Source organism: Pavona decussata, unplaced genomic scaffold, assembly GCF_977016875.1.
Source record: "Pavona decussata unplaced genomic scaffold, jaPavDecu1.1 SCAFFOLD_368, whole genome shotgun sequence".
Taxonomy (NCBI): Eukaryota; Metazoa; Cnidaria; class Anthozoa; order Scleractinia; family Agariciidae; genus Pavona; species Pavona decussata.
Window position 1 is genome coordinate 294,044 of NW_028145744.1, and position 18,752 is coordinate 312,795.

Below are 18,752 nucleotides of genomic sequence, written 5' to 3' on the forward strand. Positions count from 1 at the left end.
TCTTTTCTCCGGCAAATTTTGCTGCAACAACACGAAATTCGCGAGTTTGAACAAATATTTACAGCGCTTAAGATAATAAACTGCCGGGAAGTTTTATTACTACTCCTTTGTTGGGAGCAATTTGTATGGGTAATCAAATGATGATAAGGGAAATAATAACTCTTGCGTTTTGTTAAAATTCTGATAATTTCCCGAGCCTTTATTATTAGAATTTTGACAAAACGCAACTGAAATTATATATTGCCTAATTTCACGAGTATACCATTTGATTAACTTTCACAATCGTGAGTTTTTGACTTTAGTTGTTTCGGTTGTACCGAGAAACGTTGCTGTAGCAATTTTGTAATTCCAAGTGTAATCATTGAGTACTTTTAAAGGAAATAAAGGGAGATGTAAAGAATCGACTATAAGAGGACACAGAAAAAATCGGTGTTCGAATCCCATCTGGGGCTCAGATTTTTTCTTCGTTCTCTTATGGTCGATTCTTTACATCTCCCTTTATTTCCTTAATAATAAATTAACGCTGAGATTTCCTGCCAAACCTAAGGAGTAACTTGTCACCCATGATATTAGATGTAAAAACTACTCCTCCACACAGTTCAATGTTTATCAAAGAAATCAAGTTAGGCCTTTCGGATGTAATTTTATTGATCAATGCGTTGCTTACATTTTTAAAATAACTATGTATTACAATATTTGGTTATAAAGTTTAAATAATTTCTTTTGCAAATAAATATTTTTATCTACAGCCTTTCAGGAAGTAAACTATATCTCCGTGGCATTTCTAATAGCAAGTCTTGATAGCAAAGTCTCAAAGGCCCACTTGATCCAACCTGGCTACTGACTGTACTTCAGTATCGAGAGCTTAGAATCCAGCTTCACTCTCGTCGTTCATGCTCTACTTTCGATGTAATTTTATTTGTTAATGAAGTCGTGTAAAAAAATTTTCTCTTGCTCTTTTTCTTTTGAAATAATTATTCCCCTGATATCGGGAAGAAATACTTATTCTATCTCAAAATTCTTAACCGCCCATCGCGACTAAAACCTTGACGAACCAACCCTTTAGATCGATTGCAACTATCATTAACTTTCAACAAATCAGGTTTCGTTTTCAGGATCGAAAATTTATGTACAAGCACAAGCTTTCAATTCCCTCATTAATTTTCGATCCTGAAGACGAAATCTGTTTTGTTGATATATGACAGGATCAAGAAACAATTTTTTCTAGCGAGTCAACGAAGAATCGCGCCTAAGAAGCAAGTGAACTGGGACGATTACGGCGATGTCGGGGAAGAAATAGTAACTTGATTGTTCTGTGATTAAATATGAATTAGAAATTGACAAGCGTACTTACTCCGAGATAGTCGTCCCCATGCTGCTGGAAAGGATTCCGGATTCAGTACGCTTAACAATCTCCCGAGGAAAGCAGTACCTGGAGTGGACCCTCAAAGACTTGCTGGATTCTCTGTTGACGGAGGTTGAATTGCGGGAAGATCATAATTTAACTGCGCAACGAGGTGGATCGAATGACCGCAGAAAGGGACCCCAGACAGCGAGTGCGTTATTCACTAACAAAGGAGGGGACAAGACAGCTGACAAGAGATGTGCATTTTGCCTTGGAGGCCACCCCCCAGAAGATTGAAAAAGGGTACAAGACATAAAGGAACGTAAGAAACTTTTACTTAAATTCGGTAGATGCTTTAATTGTATTGAAAAGGGCCATCGCAGCCGAGACTGTAGCGTAACAATAGAATGTAAATTATGTAAGGGACAACATAATTCTTGTTTGTGCATGGCCAAACCGCAACAGGCCTCGGGGGGGAATCAAGATAGACCAACGGGAGGTAATGGCGATCGGCCCGGGAATAACGTCAGCGCACAACTTGTGGGCACTGAATGTAGGATAGCCCTCCAGACAGCCCAAGCATTGATTAAGGGGGGTACGCAAGGGAGGGTTAGAGTTTTGTTTGACTCTGGAAGTCATCGATCTTTTGTGACCGCTAAAGCGGCTCTCAAATACGTGTTACCCGTAGAAAGAAAGGAATGGATCACGATTAGTACTTTTGGCCAGAAAGGCAAAGAATCAGGGCTGCGAGATGTCGTACGTTTTGACATAAAGCCTCTTCGTGGCGGTCGTGCGCAGGCGCTCGAAGCTTATGTTGTGCCAGAAATCTCACACATAAGCAACGAGCATGTTGAGGTTGTCAAAAACGACTTCCCGCACTTGCGTGACCTTTGGTTTCCTGACGTCTTTCAATCTAAAGAAGAGCTCGAAATCGACCTGCTAATAGGAGCGGACTACTTGTGGGAATTTCAAAGGGGTCGAACGGTACGGGGGGAGTCGGAGGAGCCCGTCGCGATAGAAACTGAACTGGGATGGGTGTTATCGGGTCCCCTAAAAAGGCGATATGAATTTAGCGAAGCGAGTGTTCAGGAAGTGTCAGTAAACTTCATATCGCAAGACAGTGCAGGTCTAGACAAAGCTAGTTTAGACCGTGAAGTTAGCAGATTGTGGGATCTAGAAAGTTTAGGCATAAAAAGTAGCGACGAAGTGCATGAATCGTTCGAGAACGAAATACAGTCGAACCTCCCGTAAGCGACCACCCATAATGTCAAGGATATGTGGTCGCTTACGGGAGGTGGTCGCTTACCAGAGGTCAGACCAGGGGGGGGGGGGGGAGGTCTAAATTCCGGGTGATTTACATGATGGTAATTGCAGACACCTAACGGCTTTTCCCATTGCTTATCGAAACCCTAAGTAAAGACTTTTCTTTAGACTGCCTGATTTAGGACCAAACAGTAAACGGCATTTTTGCAATGTTACATTTCAAGCGTAACACATCAACAACTTTGGCGTTTATTTGTTTGTTACATAATCCAGTTGACGTTCTTTATTGCAACAATCTTTCTGTTGAATAATACAAGGTTGAGAGAGTCATCACCGGTCGTGCATGTACATGCATGCTATTTTATACCAGATAAGAGAGTTTTTTTTTCCTATAAGGGATTCAACCTGATTAAAGTTTATTTCAGTGTACCATAGTGCATGTATATGTTATCATTTGTTTTAATGTCGGGAGACACTTCCGGTAGCTCCGGCTGTGGGATTTTTAGTAATACGGCATCCGCTGTAATGATGGGGGGCAATATGTTACAGTCAATTTCCGCCCGTGAGAGAAACAGCAGATTGTGCCGTGTCAAGTGGTCGCCTACGGGAGGTTAAAAACAATAGAAAATTTTAAACAATCATCTCTAAGAGTGGTCGCTTACGGGAGGTGGTCGCTTACGAGAGGTGGTCGCCTACGAGAGGTTCCATCTATAGTGATTTGACTTGAAAACTTTTGGTATTTTGGAAAAGTGGTCGCTTATGAGAGGTGGTCGCTTACGAGAGGTGGTCGCAAAGGGAGGTTCGACTGTAGAATTTTTAGAGGGGAGGTACTCGGTCAAGCTGCCGTGGAAACTAGGGCATGACCCCCTTCCGAGTAATTTTGCAAACAGCTTGTCGCGCATGAAAGGTCAGTTGAAGAGACTAAAGAGAGAACCAGAAGTTTTGAACGAATACGATTCGATTATAAAGGAACAGCTAAGCGCAGGGGTGATCGAGAAAGTGTCCGAATTGGAAGAGCCGGGTGGGAACGTCCATTATTTACCCCACCATGCAGTTATTCGTAGGGATGCAGAGACCACGAAGCTAAGGATTGTCTACGACGCTTCGTCGAAAGAAACCAAGAATGGGACCTCCCTAAATGACTGTTTACATACGGGGCCATCACTGAATCCCTTATTATTCGATATTCTTGTAAGGTTTAGGGAGAACAAAATTGCACTAGTGGGGGACATTGAAAAGGCATTTTTGAATGTATCTGTGGATCCAGAAGATCGCGATAGTTTGAGGTTTTTGTGGGTTGACGACGTGCGTGACAGTAATTTGAGTGTTGTAGTGTACAGGTTTTGTCGCGTCGTTTTTGGGTTAAATGCCTCACCCTTTTTGTTGAATGGGACGATAAGACACCATCTGGCTACCTATGCAGAAGTAGACCCTGAATTTGTGAAAAGAATGATAGAGGGATTCTATGTAGATGATTTAGTGACTGGGGAACGAACAGTTGATAAAACCTTTACCCTTTACAAGAACGCAAGGGAACGAATGGCCAAAGGGGGATTTACCCTGAGAAAGTGGAAGACCAATGACCCGGGACTAAGGGAAATGATCAGCACATGTGAGAGCAACAAAACAACCCGGGAAGTGGGTAGACTCGAGGACGAAGAGACTTATGCCAAGTCGAAACTAGAACCCCAGGGTGAAACGAAGGGAGAAAAGGTGTTGGGTCTAGCTTGGGATTGTGAAAACGATACCCTTCATTTCAACTTTCAGCATATAGCCGACAAGGCTAAGGGGTTGGAAGCAACAAAAAGAAATGTGTTAAGTCTACTGGCAAGTTTATTTGATCCCTTGGGGATGGTTAGCCCTGTCACCGTCGGTATGAAGGTGCTTTTTCAAGAAATTTGTAACAGCAAATTCGATTGGGATGAGGTTTTGACGGGAGAAATTAAAAGAAAATGGGACAAGTGGGTCCAAGATTTGGCAGAAACTAAAGAGATTTGTATAAACAGATGCCTTTATGAGACAGGGGGAGGGGATGTAACAGAGTTTTATTTACATGGGTTCGGGGATGCCAGCAAGAAAGCCTATTGTGCCATGGTTTACTTCGTGTACCGCACGAAGGATGGTAAAGCTCATGTAAGATTAGTAGCCAGCAAAACTAGAGTCGCCCATCTAAAAAAACTTTCGATTCCGCGCTTAGAATTAATGTCGGCGAGAATACTTGCGCAGCTCATGCACACAGTGAAGAACGCGTTACAGTCACAAGTCAGGTTGGATGGCGTGAGGTTCTGGCTGGACAGCAAGACAGCTCTCAGCTCTCAGCTTTGAAATTGACTGACAAAGAAGATTGGGCGTACTGTTCGACAGAAGAAAACCTAGCTGACCTTGGTTCCAGGGGAGTGTTAGCCTCGCAGCTAAAAGAAAACCAGCTTTGGTGGCGCGGTCCATCATGGCTAACAGAACGACCAGACGATTGGCCGGTGTTGACAGAAAGCTTACAAACCCCGAGAGCCTGATCGAACAAAAGAAAAGCGCGGCTGTAATGATGACAAAGGCGGAAATTGTGAGTGGTGTGATTGACGTGAATGACTACAGCACGCTACAGAGACTCGTCAGGGTGACAGCCTGGATAAAGAGATTCATTGACAACTCAAGAGCAAAGACACAGCAAAACGAGAAGCGAACTGGAAGATTAGAAGCGGATGAATTGAAATGCGCCGAGATTGAGTGGCTGAAGTTAGTCCAAAGCGATTTAAAGCAGCAGACTAATTTTAAGCGGCTAGTTAGCGAGCTTGGTATTAAGGAAGACAGAGCTAGTTTAAGATGCGAAGGTAGACTAGTTAATTCAGATTTAGAAAGTGAAGCCAGGAGACCAGTCATTTTGCCCAGACAGCATAGATTCACAAGGTTGGTCATAGAAGAGTGCCATCAGAGAGTTTATCATAGTGGAGTTAGAGCTACATTATCTGAGTTAAGGTCAAGATATTGGGTCCCAAGGGGTAGGCAAGTGGTAAACCGAATTTTGAGTGAGCGTGTTACTTGTAGAAGGTTTACTGGGAAACCCTATAGTACCCCACCGACTGCTGCGCTTCCTCATTTTAGAGTCAAGGAAGCTCCACCATTTTCGAGGGTAGGGGTAGATTTTGCTGGACCACTCTATGTAAAGGAAAAATCGGGGCAAATGGGCAAGGCTTATATTGCGTTATTTTCATGCTGCGTGACAAGAGCAGTGCATTTAGAGTTGGTAGAAGATTTGTCTACAGGAACGTTCAGGCGTTGTTTGCGAAGGTTCATCGCTAAAAGAGGAATGCCTGTGTTGATCGTTTCAGACAATGCGAAAACATTTCAAGCAACAGAGAAGGCGCTTAAGAAATTATTGACCATCCAGAAGTAAAAGCAGATTTAGAACGAGACCGAATTGAGTGGAAATTTAGCTTAGAAAGGGCACCCTGGTGGGGAGGATTTTTCGAAAGAATGGTTGCCAGTGTGAAGGGATGCCTGAGGAAAACTCTAGGAAACGCGAGATTGACATTCGATGAATTGGCGACTCTGCTAGCTGAAATAGAATGTACACTCAACTCAAGACCATTGACGTACGAATACAACGAAGTGGGAGAAGAGGTTTTAACACCATCACACTTGATTTATGGGAGGCGCATCAAAACACTTCCAGACGAGGTTGCTGAACCAGACGATGCCATTAATATCGACAACTGCTCTGCAAGATTTAAGTATCTCAGCACTAGGTTGAGTCATTTTTGGAATAGGTGGCGAAAGGAGTATCTTGCAAACCTGCGCGAATTCCATAAGTGTAAGTCAGGAAAAAGAGAAAGAGAGGTAGAAGTAGGGGATGTAGTTGTAGTGTACGAGGAAGAAAGGAAAAGGGGTGAATGGAAGATGGGAGTTGTAGAGAGACTAGTGACAGGTAGAGATAACGTAGTTAGAGGAGCTACTGTCAGAGTCGTTACGAAGGGAAAACCGATTCGACTTTCCAGACCAGTTCAGAAACTTTATCCGTTGGAGTTTCGGAGCGAAGGGGAGGGAATACGAGCACTTAGCGAACGCAGGCGGAATACAGAAATTCCGACAAGAAGAGTCCCTCCTAGAAATGCGGCCTTAGACTCTACATGGAAATCGAGACTAATGCTTGACTCGTAGACGAGTCAAGGGGGGGAGTGTGTCGGGAAAGAAATAGTAACTTGATTGTTCTGTGATTAAATATTAATTAGAAATTGACATTTGTAGCGCAAAGAAGTTAGATTTCGTGACATAAGATTTCACAATAATATAGACAAAGTCCGAGTATATTTACGATATAAAATGATGTAACTGCATGCATTTTCTTAGGCTAAATAAGGTGAAAGAACGTGCGATTTTGTAATAGACACTTAATTTAGATACATTACAATGGGAACTTTTACTGTACATGTGATTAATGTAAAAATACTGCCTTGCGCAAGGATAGTAGAAGAACCACTGTATACTTAGAATGTTTTAGTTGATCGTTGATCGTTGATCGTTGTGTTACGAACGTTGAATATGTGAGAATTGTACATCGCAGTAGATTGTTGGATTGGATTAAATCGTGTTGTTACATCGAAAGACACAGTCCTCTTGATTTGTTTGAACCAGCGGAGCGGGGTTAAAAGAATTCCGCAACACTTTTTCAATGACTATGAGACCAGTTTAAAGAGCGTAGTTGATGATGGCTAGCCCCAGTCCTTCCTTGGCCTCCCCGTCATAGTCTCCGTTGACAAATTTCTCGTACACAGGCCAGCTCCGGTGATAGATGACCGCTATTTTGTTTGTCCTGAACATGTCTTTGCCGGCGATTATGAAGGCCAGTTCTTTCAACAAGTAGTATACTCCTTCTTGGACGCTTTCGTCGTCTTCGAGCTCAGAGCCTGAGGATTCTGTTGTATAAAATAAGATTAAAAAATTCATATGTTAAGACTGAGCTTAGCAGTGAGTATCGTCTAATCAACCTCTCGTTGTTGAACAGACGAGCTGGGTTCAATGCGGTCGGCACAAAGGAAGGTGGACTGTAATCATGGACGTTCCTTTAGGCAATAGCAAAAAGTACGGCAGGTTAAAAATTGAGAAGAAAACGACAACAGTTTTGAGTTTGAAAACACGTTAACTGAAGCTAAAGATGACAGAAGAGCTGTCGAAACATTTTTTCAAAAATCAAAACTGTTGTCGCTTTTCTCACCACAAAAACGTATAAGCAAATATTCTAAACTTATCTGACCTGAGTCACTTTCCTCAGAGCATGCGACATCTTTACCGAGCACTTTGGCAGTGGATCGTACCACATCTTGGCGAAAATTAGAATTGCTGTTGTAGAACTTGATGACGAAGTCTAAAGCTGCAATGTAGGCTTCATGTGTGTCTACCTCTCGTGTCCAGTCCAACATATAAAACTCCCCGGCCATTTGATCACCCTCAGACACCTGCAAACAGATAAGTGCCAGATTACGACAAGTTCGTCCGATTCAATTTAGATAGACCAACACGGTGGGAAGATCGACTGTGGGACAAAGGCCGATCTTTTCATGTTTATTATGCTGCTCTGAATTTGGTTCGATGAAAATTTTATGTTCGACGTTTGACCCAACGGCCGAGCTTAACCCATCTGGGTCGACCCTAGCTCGTCTGATGTGAAGTTCGACTTATGACCTAGGTCAGTTCATGGAAGTAATCTGATCACGCTTCACTTCGGAGAAAACAAAACACCCCTGGCCATGATATGATTAGGCAAGCACGCGGAACAAATTACATTTATTTCAACCTCAAACCTTGACTCATGAACTTTAGCTGAATGTCAGAAATTATAGATCAGAAAACAATTAGAGATCCGCATTGATAAACAATCTACGATTGGGTTTAATTGCGTTTCGCTAAGTACACGACCAAGATAATAAAAATAACACTAATAAAACCAACGATCGGGAAAGACACGTGTCGTTTCCTTTTTGCCCAATGCCCTCACGCGTCTTTCGACTGCTTGTCCCGCTTGGCCCAGCGACTGCTACGCAGGCGACTTGGAAAGATACTAAGCGCATACAAGACATGTAAAAAAAAATATGCGACGCCGATTGCAAAAGAAACCAACTAGCGGAGAGATAGTAGGTATCGCATCTCTGTGATTTCAAAAATAAAACATTAAGTTACAGTGACTGAAGAATATATACATTCATCATAATTTTTTTTTCACTTACCTTTTCAATAGCTCTCCTGCAATGAGACTTAAGCTGGCTGGAGTTTTTCTTAGCGCGCTTTATAGCATCTTTACTCCCAAGAGCTCTGTACGTGTGTTCAGCCGGCTGCTGCGGTACAACCACTATGATGCGCCTCTTTTCCTTTCCCAAGTAATCTACATAGTCCTCAATGACGCCAGATTTAAAGTACGGATTACCAGGGCTCATTCCAAACAACACCACACCGTTGCTTTCCATTACATCTTGGCCTGTTCGGAAAACGAGGCTGTCTTCAACTTGTGCATGATTGAGAACCATTTTGATTGTAAAAAGGTTATAATTTCTTACGAGGTTGCAGTCAGCTCAGCTACACAGCTCTCAAGCAATACATGAGACCAAAAGGACAGACCTGGACTCCAGGACGGCTTTTTATGTGACGCGCTACATAAGAAATCATGTGACAGATCCTGGTGCGCCGGAACGGCCGCTGAGACGATGGAATTCCCCGGAACTAATAAAGTAATTGACCGCTATTAAAATAGCCTCTGTGAAATAAAGGTTGGGTCACATGCTACTTTGATTCCAAGAAACACAGGTAGTTAAAATTACAATGGACTGATAACTAAGTTCTTTTTTTCATGGATTAGACGATGGAATTCCCTGGAAGTAAAGTAATTGACCGCGATTGTAAAATAAGGACCAAATTAGGGTTGGGTCACATGCTACTTTGATTCCGAGAAAATTACAAAATTACAATTGACTGATAACTAAATTCCTTTTTCAAGGATTCAGATCGCAAGCAAAGCAATTTTAGAACATATATGTCAAGGCATTTATAGCTATTTGAAAGAACATATCGTCATAATTGAATAGTTAAATCCATTTTACACTCCGAAAATTAGTCTGGATTTTTCTTTATTTGGCACTGTATGTTGTCTGAAGTGAGCTTTTGAAAGCGAATTAGCAAACGACTAAATACTCGTATAAATATATCGATCATGTTAAACTAGCTTAATTCGTCAGGCTTTCTAAACTAACAAAATAAATAATAAAATAATAATAACATGCATTAAACACAGTATCTTTTAACATTAAATGCACCATCAAATTAAACATAACTTGATCTTGTTAAATTCACTCTTGCAGGCTTAAAAAAATAAAAATATTTTCGCTGTCATTGCGTATTTTTTAATAGCTTAATTACCGCGTGACTGAAATTTGCGATTTCGGAGAATCAAGGATTACTAAAATGACGTCAGCATAGTGACGCGACTCCTTGTGCGTCATTTACGAAAGTAATTTTGGAATGAGGGAAAATTTCCTACCACGTGAAGTGAGCCTACGTAGTTTTCAGTTTATATCCGGCCGTTGATTTAATTCTTTTATCATATGATTTCTGGGAATTCCCGGAACAACTTGTTTAAAGTTTGAGTTTGTGACATTTCGTAATTTCAGTTTCTTCCAGTATTTGAGGAGGACGCTTCATACTGTTGCCTTCTAATCAACTTCCACGATGATCGCTGGTCTTGTTATCGCTTCCATTGCGATCTTATTGATTTCAATACTGTGGACTTACAAAAGATTCACCGAGGTTAGTATCTTTCTTTCTTTCTTTCAAAGTTCTAAAAGTTTTAAATACGGAACATTTTTTAAACATAAGCTAGAGTCGTTTTTACCAGTCGAGAAAATGTGAAAATCGCAATATTAAAACCAAAAGTACACGACATATTTTCTTACTGAGAAGTTAAAATTGCGCAATTTTATTGCAACATGGAAATTGTTATCTTCGGTTCGTCCACAGGCGGCCCAAGCTCAAGCTGTGAGCGATGATCATCTTGCGTAATAGCGATCACGGCGCAAATATATGAAGAGTTTGTATGAGAATATTAACCATCGGATTTATTTTAGGAGGTAAAAATATTGGAAAGTTCTTAATAATAATGACAGACCTTGCTTCTAAGGTGTATTTCCTCTTGTCTTTTTGCCACTTTGTTCTGATTTGAGGCCATTTTAGCGAGTTATCAATTCCTAGGTTTCCCACTCCTAAGAGAAAGACAAGGCGTCACAGTGCTTGGCGTCGGCTGCAGGGCCCGGATTGCGTTGCTATTTATCTGAAATAAAACTAGGACATTTGTGCTGGGATTCTGCGTTGGATTTGTGGCTGCTCGATCAGTTTGAGCTGGGATTTTTCGCTTCTCGGAAGGGGCCTTCCGAAACGGACTGTGACGCCTTGTCTTTCTGTTAGGAGTGGGAAACCTGGGAATTGATAACCCGCTAAAATGGCCTCAAATCAGAACAAAATGGCAAAAAGACAAGAGGAAATACACCTTAGAAGCAAGGTATGTCATTATTATTAAGAACTTTCTAGTATTTGCACCTCGTAAATCCGATCGTAAATATTCCCATACAAACTCTTTATATACATATTTGGCTGATCGCTATTACGCAAGATAATCATCGCTCACAGCTTTAGCTTGGGCTGCCTGTGGTTTGTCACGCAATCGGCAGTGATTCGCTATTACGCAAGATAATCATCGCTCACAGCTTTAGCTTGGGCTGCCTGTGGTTTGTCACGCAATCGGCAGTGATTCGTGATCTGCTGATCTCTAAGAAAAAAAGGTCCTTTTTTAGTTTCTCTGTTTTATCTTTACAGTATTTTATGTTTGCCAGCCGCTTAATAAAAGTTATTGGTATTAGGGTTCTTTTGATTTTAAACTCAATATAGCGTTTAGTCGCGTTTATACTTTTTGGTTTAAGACAAATTTTGCGAGCATACCGCTAAATATGATTGTTCATACTTTGATCGGTTGCAATCTTCATATTTCAGTTAATCTGGAATCCTTCAAGTAAACCAGAAATGAAAGAAATCAAGTTATTTCTTTAAAGAAGAAAAAGTTCCGAAAGGACACCAAATTTGTTTCCGGTTAAGTTCGAGTATAAGACGACCGTGCTAGCCTTTTCGGTCACGGAGCCGTTACATATATTTGGGTCACGCTCCGCTTGACGACCGCTAGAGCTAGAGGGAAGTTAGTACATCTCCCTTCACGAGAACAAGAGAAGAGAGGGAATATGTTTATTTTTTTTTCCGTGGTCGCTTATGAACATCAACTTTAGAGTGAATATATGAAATATTATATATTGTAGGTTTATTACTGGAAAAATGATTCTGGTGAAGTGCTGAAAGGAACTGGATTTAAAGCGTTTTCACCCATGCTAATAGCACTGAAAGATGACAGCCTCAAGAAATTCGGGATGTATTTGCTTCGATTTTTACCTGGACCTCCAAAGCTGTAAGTAAAATGGTTTCCATGATTTTCCATTGCTTTTAGCGATATTTATGTTGCAATTTCACCTTTTTTCTTTTCATACCCTAACTCTCAAATAAATGCCTCTCTCTTACTCAGTCCACTTTATCACTCGTTATATTTTACAATCATCATATCAGTAATTCAGAATCAAAGTTGAACATTTCGTAGAATACAAGAAAACCAGTTTCTTTTTCTTCCAAGTCGCATCTTTATATAATTTTCACGTATTTGTATTACGCGTACACAGTGCGGCCGCTATTGAAGCTATGTGAACAGCTTGTTGAATTATTTTTAAACAGTATGTCGTTGTTCAGCGCAAATGTTTTTAATATTACAAAAAAAAACCGTCTGGTTGGCCATGATTTGGGAAAAATCAAATAATCGCCCCCTCTAATAATAGTAATAATAGTAATAATCAGGGATTCGATGATCTCGATTCCAGGCTCTCTCTGTCCTTTGCCAAGTTGGTGATGATGTAATCCGTCCCTGCAAAATCTGCGGGGCTTGCCAGATACGCGTCCCAAGATCCATTCATTGTCCCATACAATCTCGACTCCAAAAGCAATTAGGAGTCATTCTTTCTGCGTCGAACGCAATTTAACAATTTGTTTTGCGCATGCTCTATATTTACATATTCACATGTAGATTACAATGCCTTGATGAGTTACTCCCATTACTTTAGACATAACGAACGCTATTCATAACGCTCAATGCATTTGGAGGTATTGTTGTACATTAGGAGATAGGCTTTTTCAGCGTCTGCCCCTAAGACTTGGAATACCCTGCCGGCAAACATTAAAAGTCAGACTGACTTCAAAACCATCAAAACCATGTTAAAGGCTTATTATTTTAGAGAGGAGTTCAGTAGTATGTCATAGAAGTTTGGTTAGTAGCTTTTCCTTTCTTTATAAGTATTTATAAGATGGATATATTGTAATATTGTTAGGGTTTCAATTCTTGTATAGTCGTCATTTATTATTTATTAGATTATTATGTATAATTTTATTTCTGTGATGCGCTTTTGATCATATTTAGATGTAAAAAACGCAGTATAAGCATTAAACATTATTATTATTAATATTATTATTATTATTATTATTATTAGTATTATTATTATTATTATTATTACCTAAAGTTACAATAAACTCATCAGCTTCAGTGTGGCTCCTTCCCAGATGTTTGGAAAGGGCCACGTGTCAATCCATTGTTTAAGAAACACGGACTTGACTTAGTTTTCAAAAACCGTTCGCTCAGTCAACAAATCAAGACTGGCTCAAAGAGTGGAAGCTGATGAAATTCAGTGGCATCTGAGAAACATCATATTTTTACAGTGTTGCTAGCAGTCCACCTAACGTGAACACCGCGAATGAATATGGATAACAAACAAGTAAACCCTATGGTTGCTTCCTTATCTTGAAATAAGCGCCCCGGGCGGGGGGGGGGGGGGGGAGGGGGGCTTATTCGAGGATTTATGGTCTTTGACGTATTTACATTCTTCCCGTAGTGATACCTTGACTGCCACGTAACGTGACTTTTTTCGCATCCATACCACGCCGTATCCGATGGGGAGCTCGTCCTCAGGGGGCGGAAGGGGGGGGGGGGGTTACTCTCATATAAAATTGACGGGGGTAATCATCGTATCTTTTGGGGGTTGTTGTGAAACATATGCTTGCATAATTAGGTGATAGAATAAGATACAAATAAATAGAGATTGATTGTTACAAGGAATAAACGGCAAATTGGGAAGAATCGGGTGGGAATATCCGGTAACGTGGGTAAATACGTTAACAGCTCGTGTCAGGAATACAAGGTGTGACACACATTTAATTGCATTAGTCTGGGTTTAATAGAACAATGGACTTGTAATGTACAAAATAAAGCCCTTGGAAAATCTCGGATATACGTAAAGGGGTGTGTACTTCCAGAAATGTAGATAAGTAGGAACAATATTGTAAGTGTAGATCAGATTGCGAGATTGAAAGATTGTGAAAGATTGAAAGATTGTACAATGGATCGTAAATAAAAGGACGTGGAAGGATACAGTCCTCAGTTTTGTTGAACCAGCGAACCGCGGAGATTTTATTTGAAATTTCTGCAAAACAGTTTAAAATTAGTGGTTTGGTACACCTTAGGGTACTAAAATCTAAAATTACTTCCCCCGAAAGTCAGTCAACTGATTTGGTACCTCTTAGGGGTAAAAAGTTGTCCGGATCACGCTCACAAGACAGAATTCTGGTAAATTTTAGCCTAAAAATTTTCGACGATCACCACCGTCACTTTTATATAGGAGTCCCTCCCAAGAGGTCGTCTGCTTTAAAATATATATATTTGCCAGTACTATATGAACAGTACCTAGTACCCATCAGGATTTACTTGTTGTTTTTGTTTACCTTAAATGCAGCATCATTACAGATCCACAAGTTGCCGTCAAGTTTATGGCAAAACAGCACAGATATGAGCGGATGAAAGACTTCAGGCTGGGGTGTGTGTTTAGCCGGAACTTCCCTTCTCCTTTTTGTTAAGAAGAGACGTACAAAAAAAATTACCTTTGCGGCCCTCTTCACGTTTGAAAATAATTTAAGAAAAGCAAGCACGAGCACGACCAAACGAAGCGCCATTTTTTGTGCCTACATACAGTAACGCAGTGTGGACTTGATGTGTTGAGAAGGATAAACTTGTTGCTGTGTTTGCCGCGTCACCTTACACGCTACTCGTACGCATGCTAGAAAGTGTCAACCTCTCCTGATACTTCAGTAGCCTGCGTAGCAAAGGTTTACAGCGAGCGAAAAGCTTGTTTCCGGTTTTCTTGCCGCGCAAGAATAGGGCGAGAGCTTTATGTTTTGCTCACGCCCTATTAAAACCGGAAACTAGCTTTTCCCTCGCTAGAAACGTTTGCTACGCAGGATAATACTCGAGTTCAAATGGCCCTCTTAAGCTTGTAGTTATGCTGTTCGGAACTGTCTTACGCTAATATTTCATTCCTTGTTGACACTTTTTTGCAGATATCTTTACCATTTGCGACTAAGGAGCCGCTTTTTATCAGCGGAGTTTTACTGGTGTTTTTGACGTATTCCGTTGCTGGAGTAATCTTACCTTCGTTGACAACTAAGTATGTGGCCAAGAAATCCATGATGGTAAGTGAGCAAATGCTTTGTGCAATGTATAAATTATCTTGGAAAAGAAATCGTCTTATGATATCTTGAAGTTTGCCAAAAACTGTTGAAAATTGAGCCACGGTAATCAGATTTTCGCCCCATAGTGACAAAGCAAAAAAACTTAATGAGCCAATTAGGCTGAAACAAGTAAAAAAAAACCCACTGTATGCAAAGTCGGTGACTGCATGAACTCAAGCCGCGGTACAAACGATTTTTGTATGGAACGTTAGTGCACATTATATGTATAATTTTATTTTATTTTTTTTTATTTTTTATTTTTTTTGCAAATTTCAAATCTCGGCTAACGCAAACCATTGATCAACACACAATATATATCAAGATTTCTCTCAGAATGATTATAATTTGGTTAGACGTCCGACGCTGGTATTGTTGTAAATTTATTCTGTTTTATTTTGAGAGATCCTAAAATTGTAAGCCTTATGGTTTCCTTTTAGGTCTCCTCGGCACTTTCTTTCTTTTATGTTTTAACGATGTAGTTTTTGTTCTTTTGTTTTGTTTTGATAAAAAAAAAGGTTAAAAAAAATAAGGTTGACAAACAGAAAAGAGCATCCATTTCACCAGCAATAAATGGAGACGTGTACTTGTCTTTGGTGTTTTTAACAAGGATGATTTTTAATTCGTCTAATCCGCCCTCCTTTCTTCTTTAGCCCGTTATAATGCCTTACTGTATCGCCGCAATGTCGACAGGAAAAGTTGTGGCTCCTCTTCTCAGCAAGGCCGAGTTAGCCATCCAGGGATGGGAGCTTCTGTTCATGGGATCCGCTGGCCTGACCCTCGTTAGTTTCCTCCTGTTTCTGTGCCTATATCGCGCACCGGAGCCTGAAGAAACACCCCTTCTACCTGACAAGAGACACACCGATTCGATGGAGGATCCTAGATTTCCTTCAGTAGAACAAGGACTCATGAATCCACAGGGAAAAAGAATGGGAGAAGTATCGGGATATTTTGACAGGAGCGTAGAAGAACACAATCAACACAGCTGAAACTAATACAGTAGTTCCAAAGCAATTACACGCTCCTTCGTTCTCCTTGCCATGCGCAGGTAGTTTCGTGATCGCCAGTAACAAAAAAGGGCGACCACGAAATGGTCCCGACCCCAAAATGATCCCCAACCCAGCTTGTTGTTGGTGGTCATTTACTGAATATATTTGACTGAGAAGTTCTTTGTGTCAGTGTAAAAGTGATAATAATTGCGTTCGACGTAGAAAGAACGCACTCCTAATACAGATTGGAGTCGAGATTGTATACATGGGACAATAAATGAATGGATCTTTGGAAGAGTATCTGGCATCCCCCGCAGATTTTGCAGGAGCGGATGACATCATCACCAACTTGGCAAAGGAGAGAGAGCCTGGGATCAAGAACATCGACCGCACTCCCTAATCTTTGATTATTACTTGGTTATTACTGGTTTTAAGGACAATATTTATTGTAAGCAGGAGCAAGAGCCTAAACAGGAGTTGATACAAATTAAAAGAACCCTTGGCCACGTAAACGTTGGTAAAGAGTTGATAAAAGTGTAGTAATTTTCGAAAATATTTATTTGCCAGTGTGAATAGTCATAATGCTGGGGTACTTGTTTGTTTGTTTTGGTTTTTTTTTGTTTTGTTTTTTTTTTTTGTTTTTTTTTTTGCCTTTTTTGATCCAGCTTAAGGTAATATTTTGTATTTTTGAAGTAACGTGATGCATCTTTTTTCTTTGCCTTCCTGATTTTGTTGTAAATAAAAAATTGTTTTAAAAGATTTAGTTGCTTGCTATGCTTTTAAAACAAAGCTGGCCAGGAAAACGCCCTCCGTAATTTTTTTGTTCTATCACTAATGGGATGAACTTAACCCACCCTCGCACGTCATTTAAATAATTTTAGACGAAGGGAAACGTCAAGTCCAAGTGGGAATTCAACCGACTGTTTCATAACAATCCCCAATTTACCCGGATTCCTAACTGATCACTGTTACTACCGGGAACTTACCCACAAAAAAACTGAAAATCCTTTAGATGACATCAGGGTGCCATTTTTCCCGCTATAACAAATGCGGTTATGTTTCATTTTTCTTTAGAATGCCGAGAAGAACAAAACAAACAAGCCCCTGTTACAGCGCGCGTTGTCCGCGTTCAGTTCTTTTTCTACCCCGGAGACTTACAGCCGCCCTCGCTTTAATAATGACAGTAAACTAGTCTCCTTCATTTTACATTGATCTACAAACTCTGCATCGTTGTCTTGTTTTTTTTTGTTTTTTGTTTTTTTCAGTAGTCCGAAACTCAAGAATTGTTGGTTTTTAATACGAGGGTCATTTGAAAAAACTTTCTATGAGATCCCGGCAAATTCTACTGCAACAACACGAAATTCGCGAGTTATATGGACAAATATTTACAGCGCTAAAGATAATAAACTGTCGGGTAGTTTTATTACTACTCCTTTGTTGGGAGCAATTTGTATAGGTAATCAAATGATGACAAGGGAAATAATAACTCTTCCGTTTTGTCAAAATTCTGATCATTTCCCGAGCCTTTAATATAAGAATTTTGACAAAACGCAACTGAAATTATATATTGCCTAATTTCACGAGTATACCATTTGATTAACTTTCACAATCGCGAGTTTTGACTTTAGTTGTTTCAATTGTATCGAGAAACGACGCTATAGCAATTTTGTAATTTCAAGTGTAATAATAAATTATGCCACTGATATTAGTATTATAAAGGAAATAAAGGAAGATGTAAAGAATCGACCATAAGAGGACACAGAAAAAATCGGGGTTCGAAGCCCATCTGGTCCTCTTATGGTCGATTCTTTACATCTCCCTTTATTTCCTTAAAGTGCCTATGAACCGAAAATTGTTTTAATTTAGTTTTAAAGTTTACCTTTAAAAATACAGGTTTCCAAAGTTTGAGAACTGTAGACTTAAAAATGACGATTTTACAAGCCTTTAAAGTCGTGCTATTTTACTCTCAAAAATGGTATTTGAAACGCGTGGCCAAAATACCACGTGATATCAACCTCTGACGTCACTTTGTTGCCACATTCGTTCCCGCAATATGGAGGAAAAGAGGCAGCGAGGGCGGTATTGCGTTGCTGGTACGCCAAACCAGCAAAGCTGCCAAAACAGATCGTTTAACCCGGGTATATGATTGTACCAATTTCCCGCTGATCCGGCCGTGAGGGCCAAATGGGTCCAGTTTGTCCGTAGACATAGGCAAGATTTCAAGAACCCGACGTCAAAATACACTTCACTCTGTTCGGCTCATTTCGAGGATTCGTGTTATGAACGCAGTTTATCCGTTCTAAGCAGCATGGAGGCCGCGGGGATGAAAGTAAAGTATTGCCTGAAAAAGGACGCGATCCCAACAAGGGATACTACTACTCCACCAGGTCAAGAAGAACTTTGCGAGCGAAGTAAACGCATTGGCAATTTCCCTGCAGCAACGGTACTCTAGCGAACCTACTAAGTTCTCGACTTTGCAT

General features: G+C 40.4%; 6 protein-coding genes across 9 annotated transcripts in view; 5 read left to right on the plus strand and 1 right to left on the minus strand.

Moving 5' to 3' along the window:
- Positions 1-18,752, plus strand: part of LOC146452451 (uncharacterized) — a 76,588-nt gene that overhangs the window by 42,348 nt on the left and 15,488 nt on the right. The gene's annotated exons all lie outside the window — the stretch shown is intronic.
- Positions 3,509-4,933, plus strand: LOC146452456 (uncharacterized). Its single transcript, XM_085097885.1, has one exon. It carries the CDS (start codon positions 3,509-3,511, stop codon positions 4,931-4,933), a length of 1,425 nt encoding a protein of 474 aa, XP_084954011.1.
- On the plus strand, positions 5,055-5,999 carry LOC146452457 (uncharacterized). The gene has a single exon (XM_085097886.1). The coding sequence runs from the start codon at positions 5,055-5,057 to the stop codon at positions 5,997-5,999; it is 945 nt and encodes a 314-aa protein (XP_084954012.1).
- On the minus strand, positions 5,761-9,230 carry LOC146452458 (uncharacterized). 2 transcript variants are annotated; one of them, XM_085097855.1, is made up of 4 exons: positions 9,154-9,230; positions 8,827-9,074; positions 7,857-8,058; positions 5,761-7,518 (listed from the first exon to the last, which is right to left on the minus strand). In XM_085097855.1, the coding sequence occupies exons 2-4, from the start codon at positions 9,061-9,063 to the stop codon at positions 7,292-7,294; spliced, it is 666 nt and encodes a 221-aa protein (XP_084953981.1). In that variant the 5' UTR covers positions 9,064-9,074; positions 9,154-9,230; the 3' UTR covers positions 5,761-7,291. The 2 variants fall into 2 exon arrangements, with proteins under 2 accessions (XP_084953981.1, XP_084953980.1); XM_085097854.1 differs by having other exon boundaries at positions 8,827-9,203.
- Positions 6,080-6,763, plus strand: LOC146452459 (uncharacterized). Its single transcript, XM_085097888.1, has one exon. The coding sequence runs from the start codon at positions 6,080-6,082 to the stop codon at positions 6,761-6,763; it is 684 nt and encodes a 227-aa protein (XP_084954014.1).
- Positions 9,862-17,031, plus strand: LOC146452460 (uncharacterized). 3 transcript variants are annotated; one of them, XM_085097846.1, is made up of 5 exons: positions 9,866-10,396; positions 11,950-12,095; positions 14,515-14,595; positions 15,116-15,247; positions 15,937-17,031. In XM_085097846.1, exons 1-4 carry the CDS (start codon positions 10,319-10,321, stop codon positions 15,177-15,179), a joined length of 369 nt encoding a protein of 122 aa, XP_084953972.1. In that variant the 5' UTR covers positions 9,866-10,318; the 3' UTR covers positions 15,180-15,247; positions 15,937-17,031. The 3 variants fall into 3 exon arrangements, with proteins under 3 accessions (XP_084953974.1, XP_084953972.1, XP_084953973.1); XM_085097847.1 differs by lacking the exon at positions 9,866-10,396 and adding an exon at positions 10,856-11,144; XM_085097848.1 differs by lacking the exon at positions 14,515-14,595 and having other exon boundaries at positions 9,862-10,396.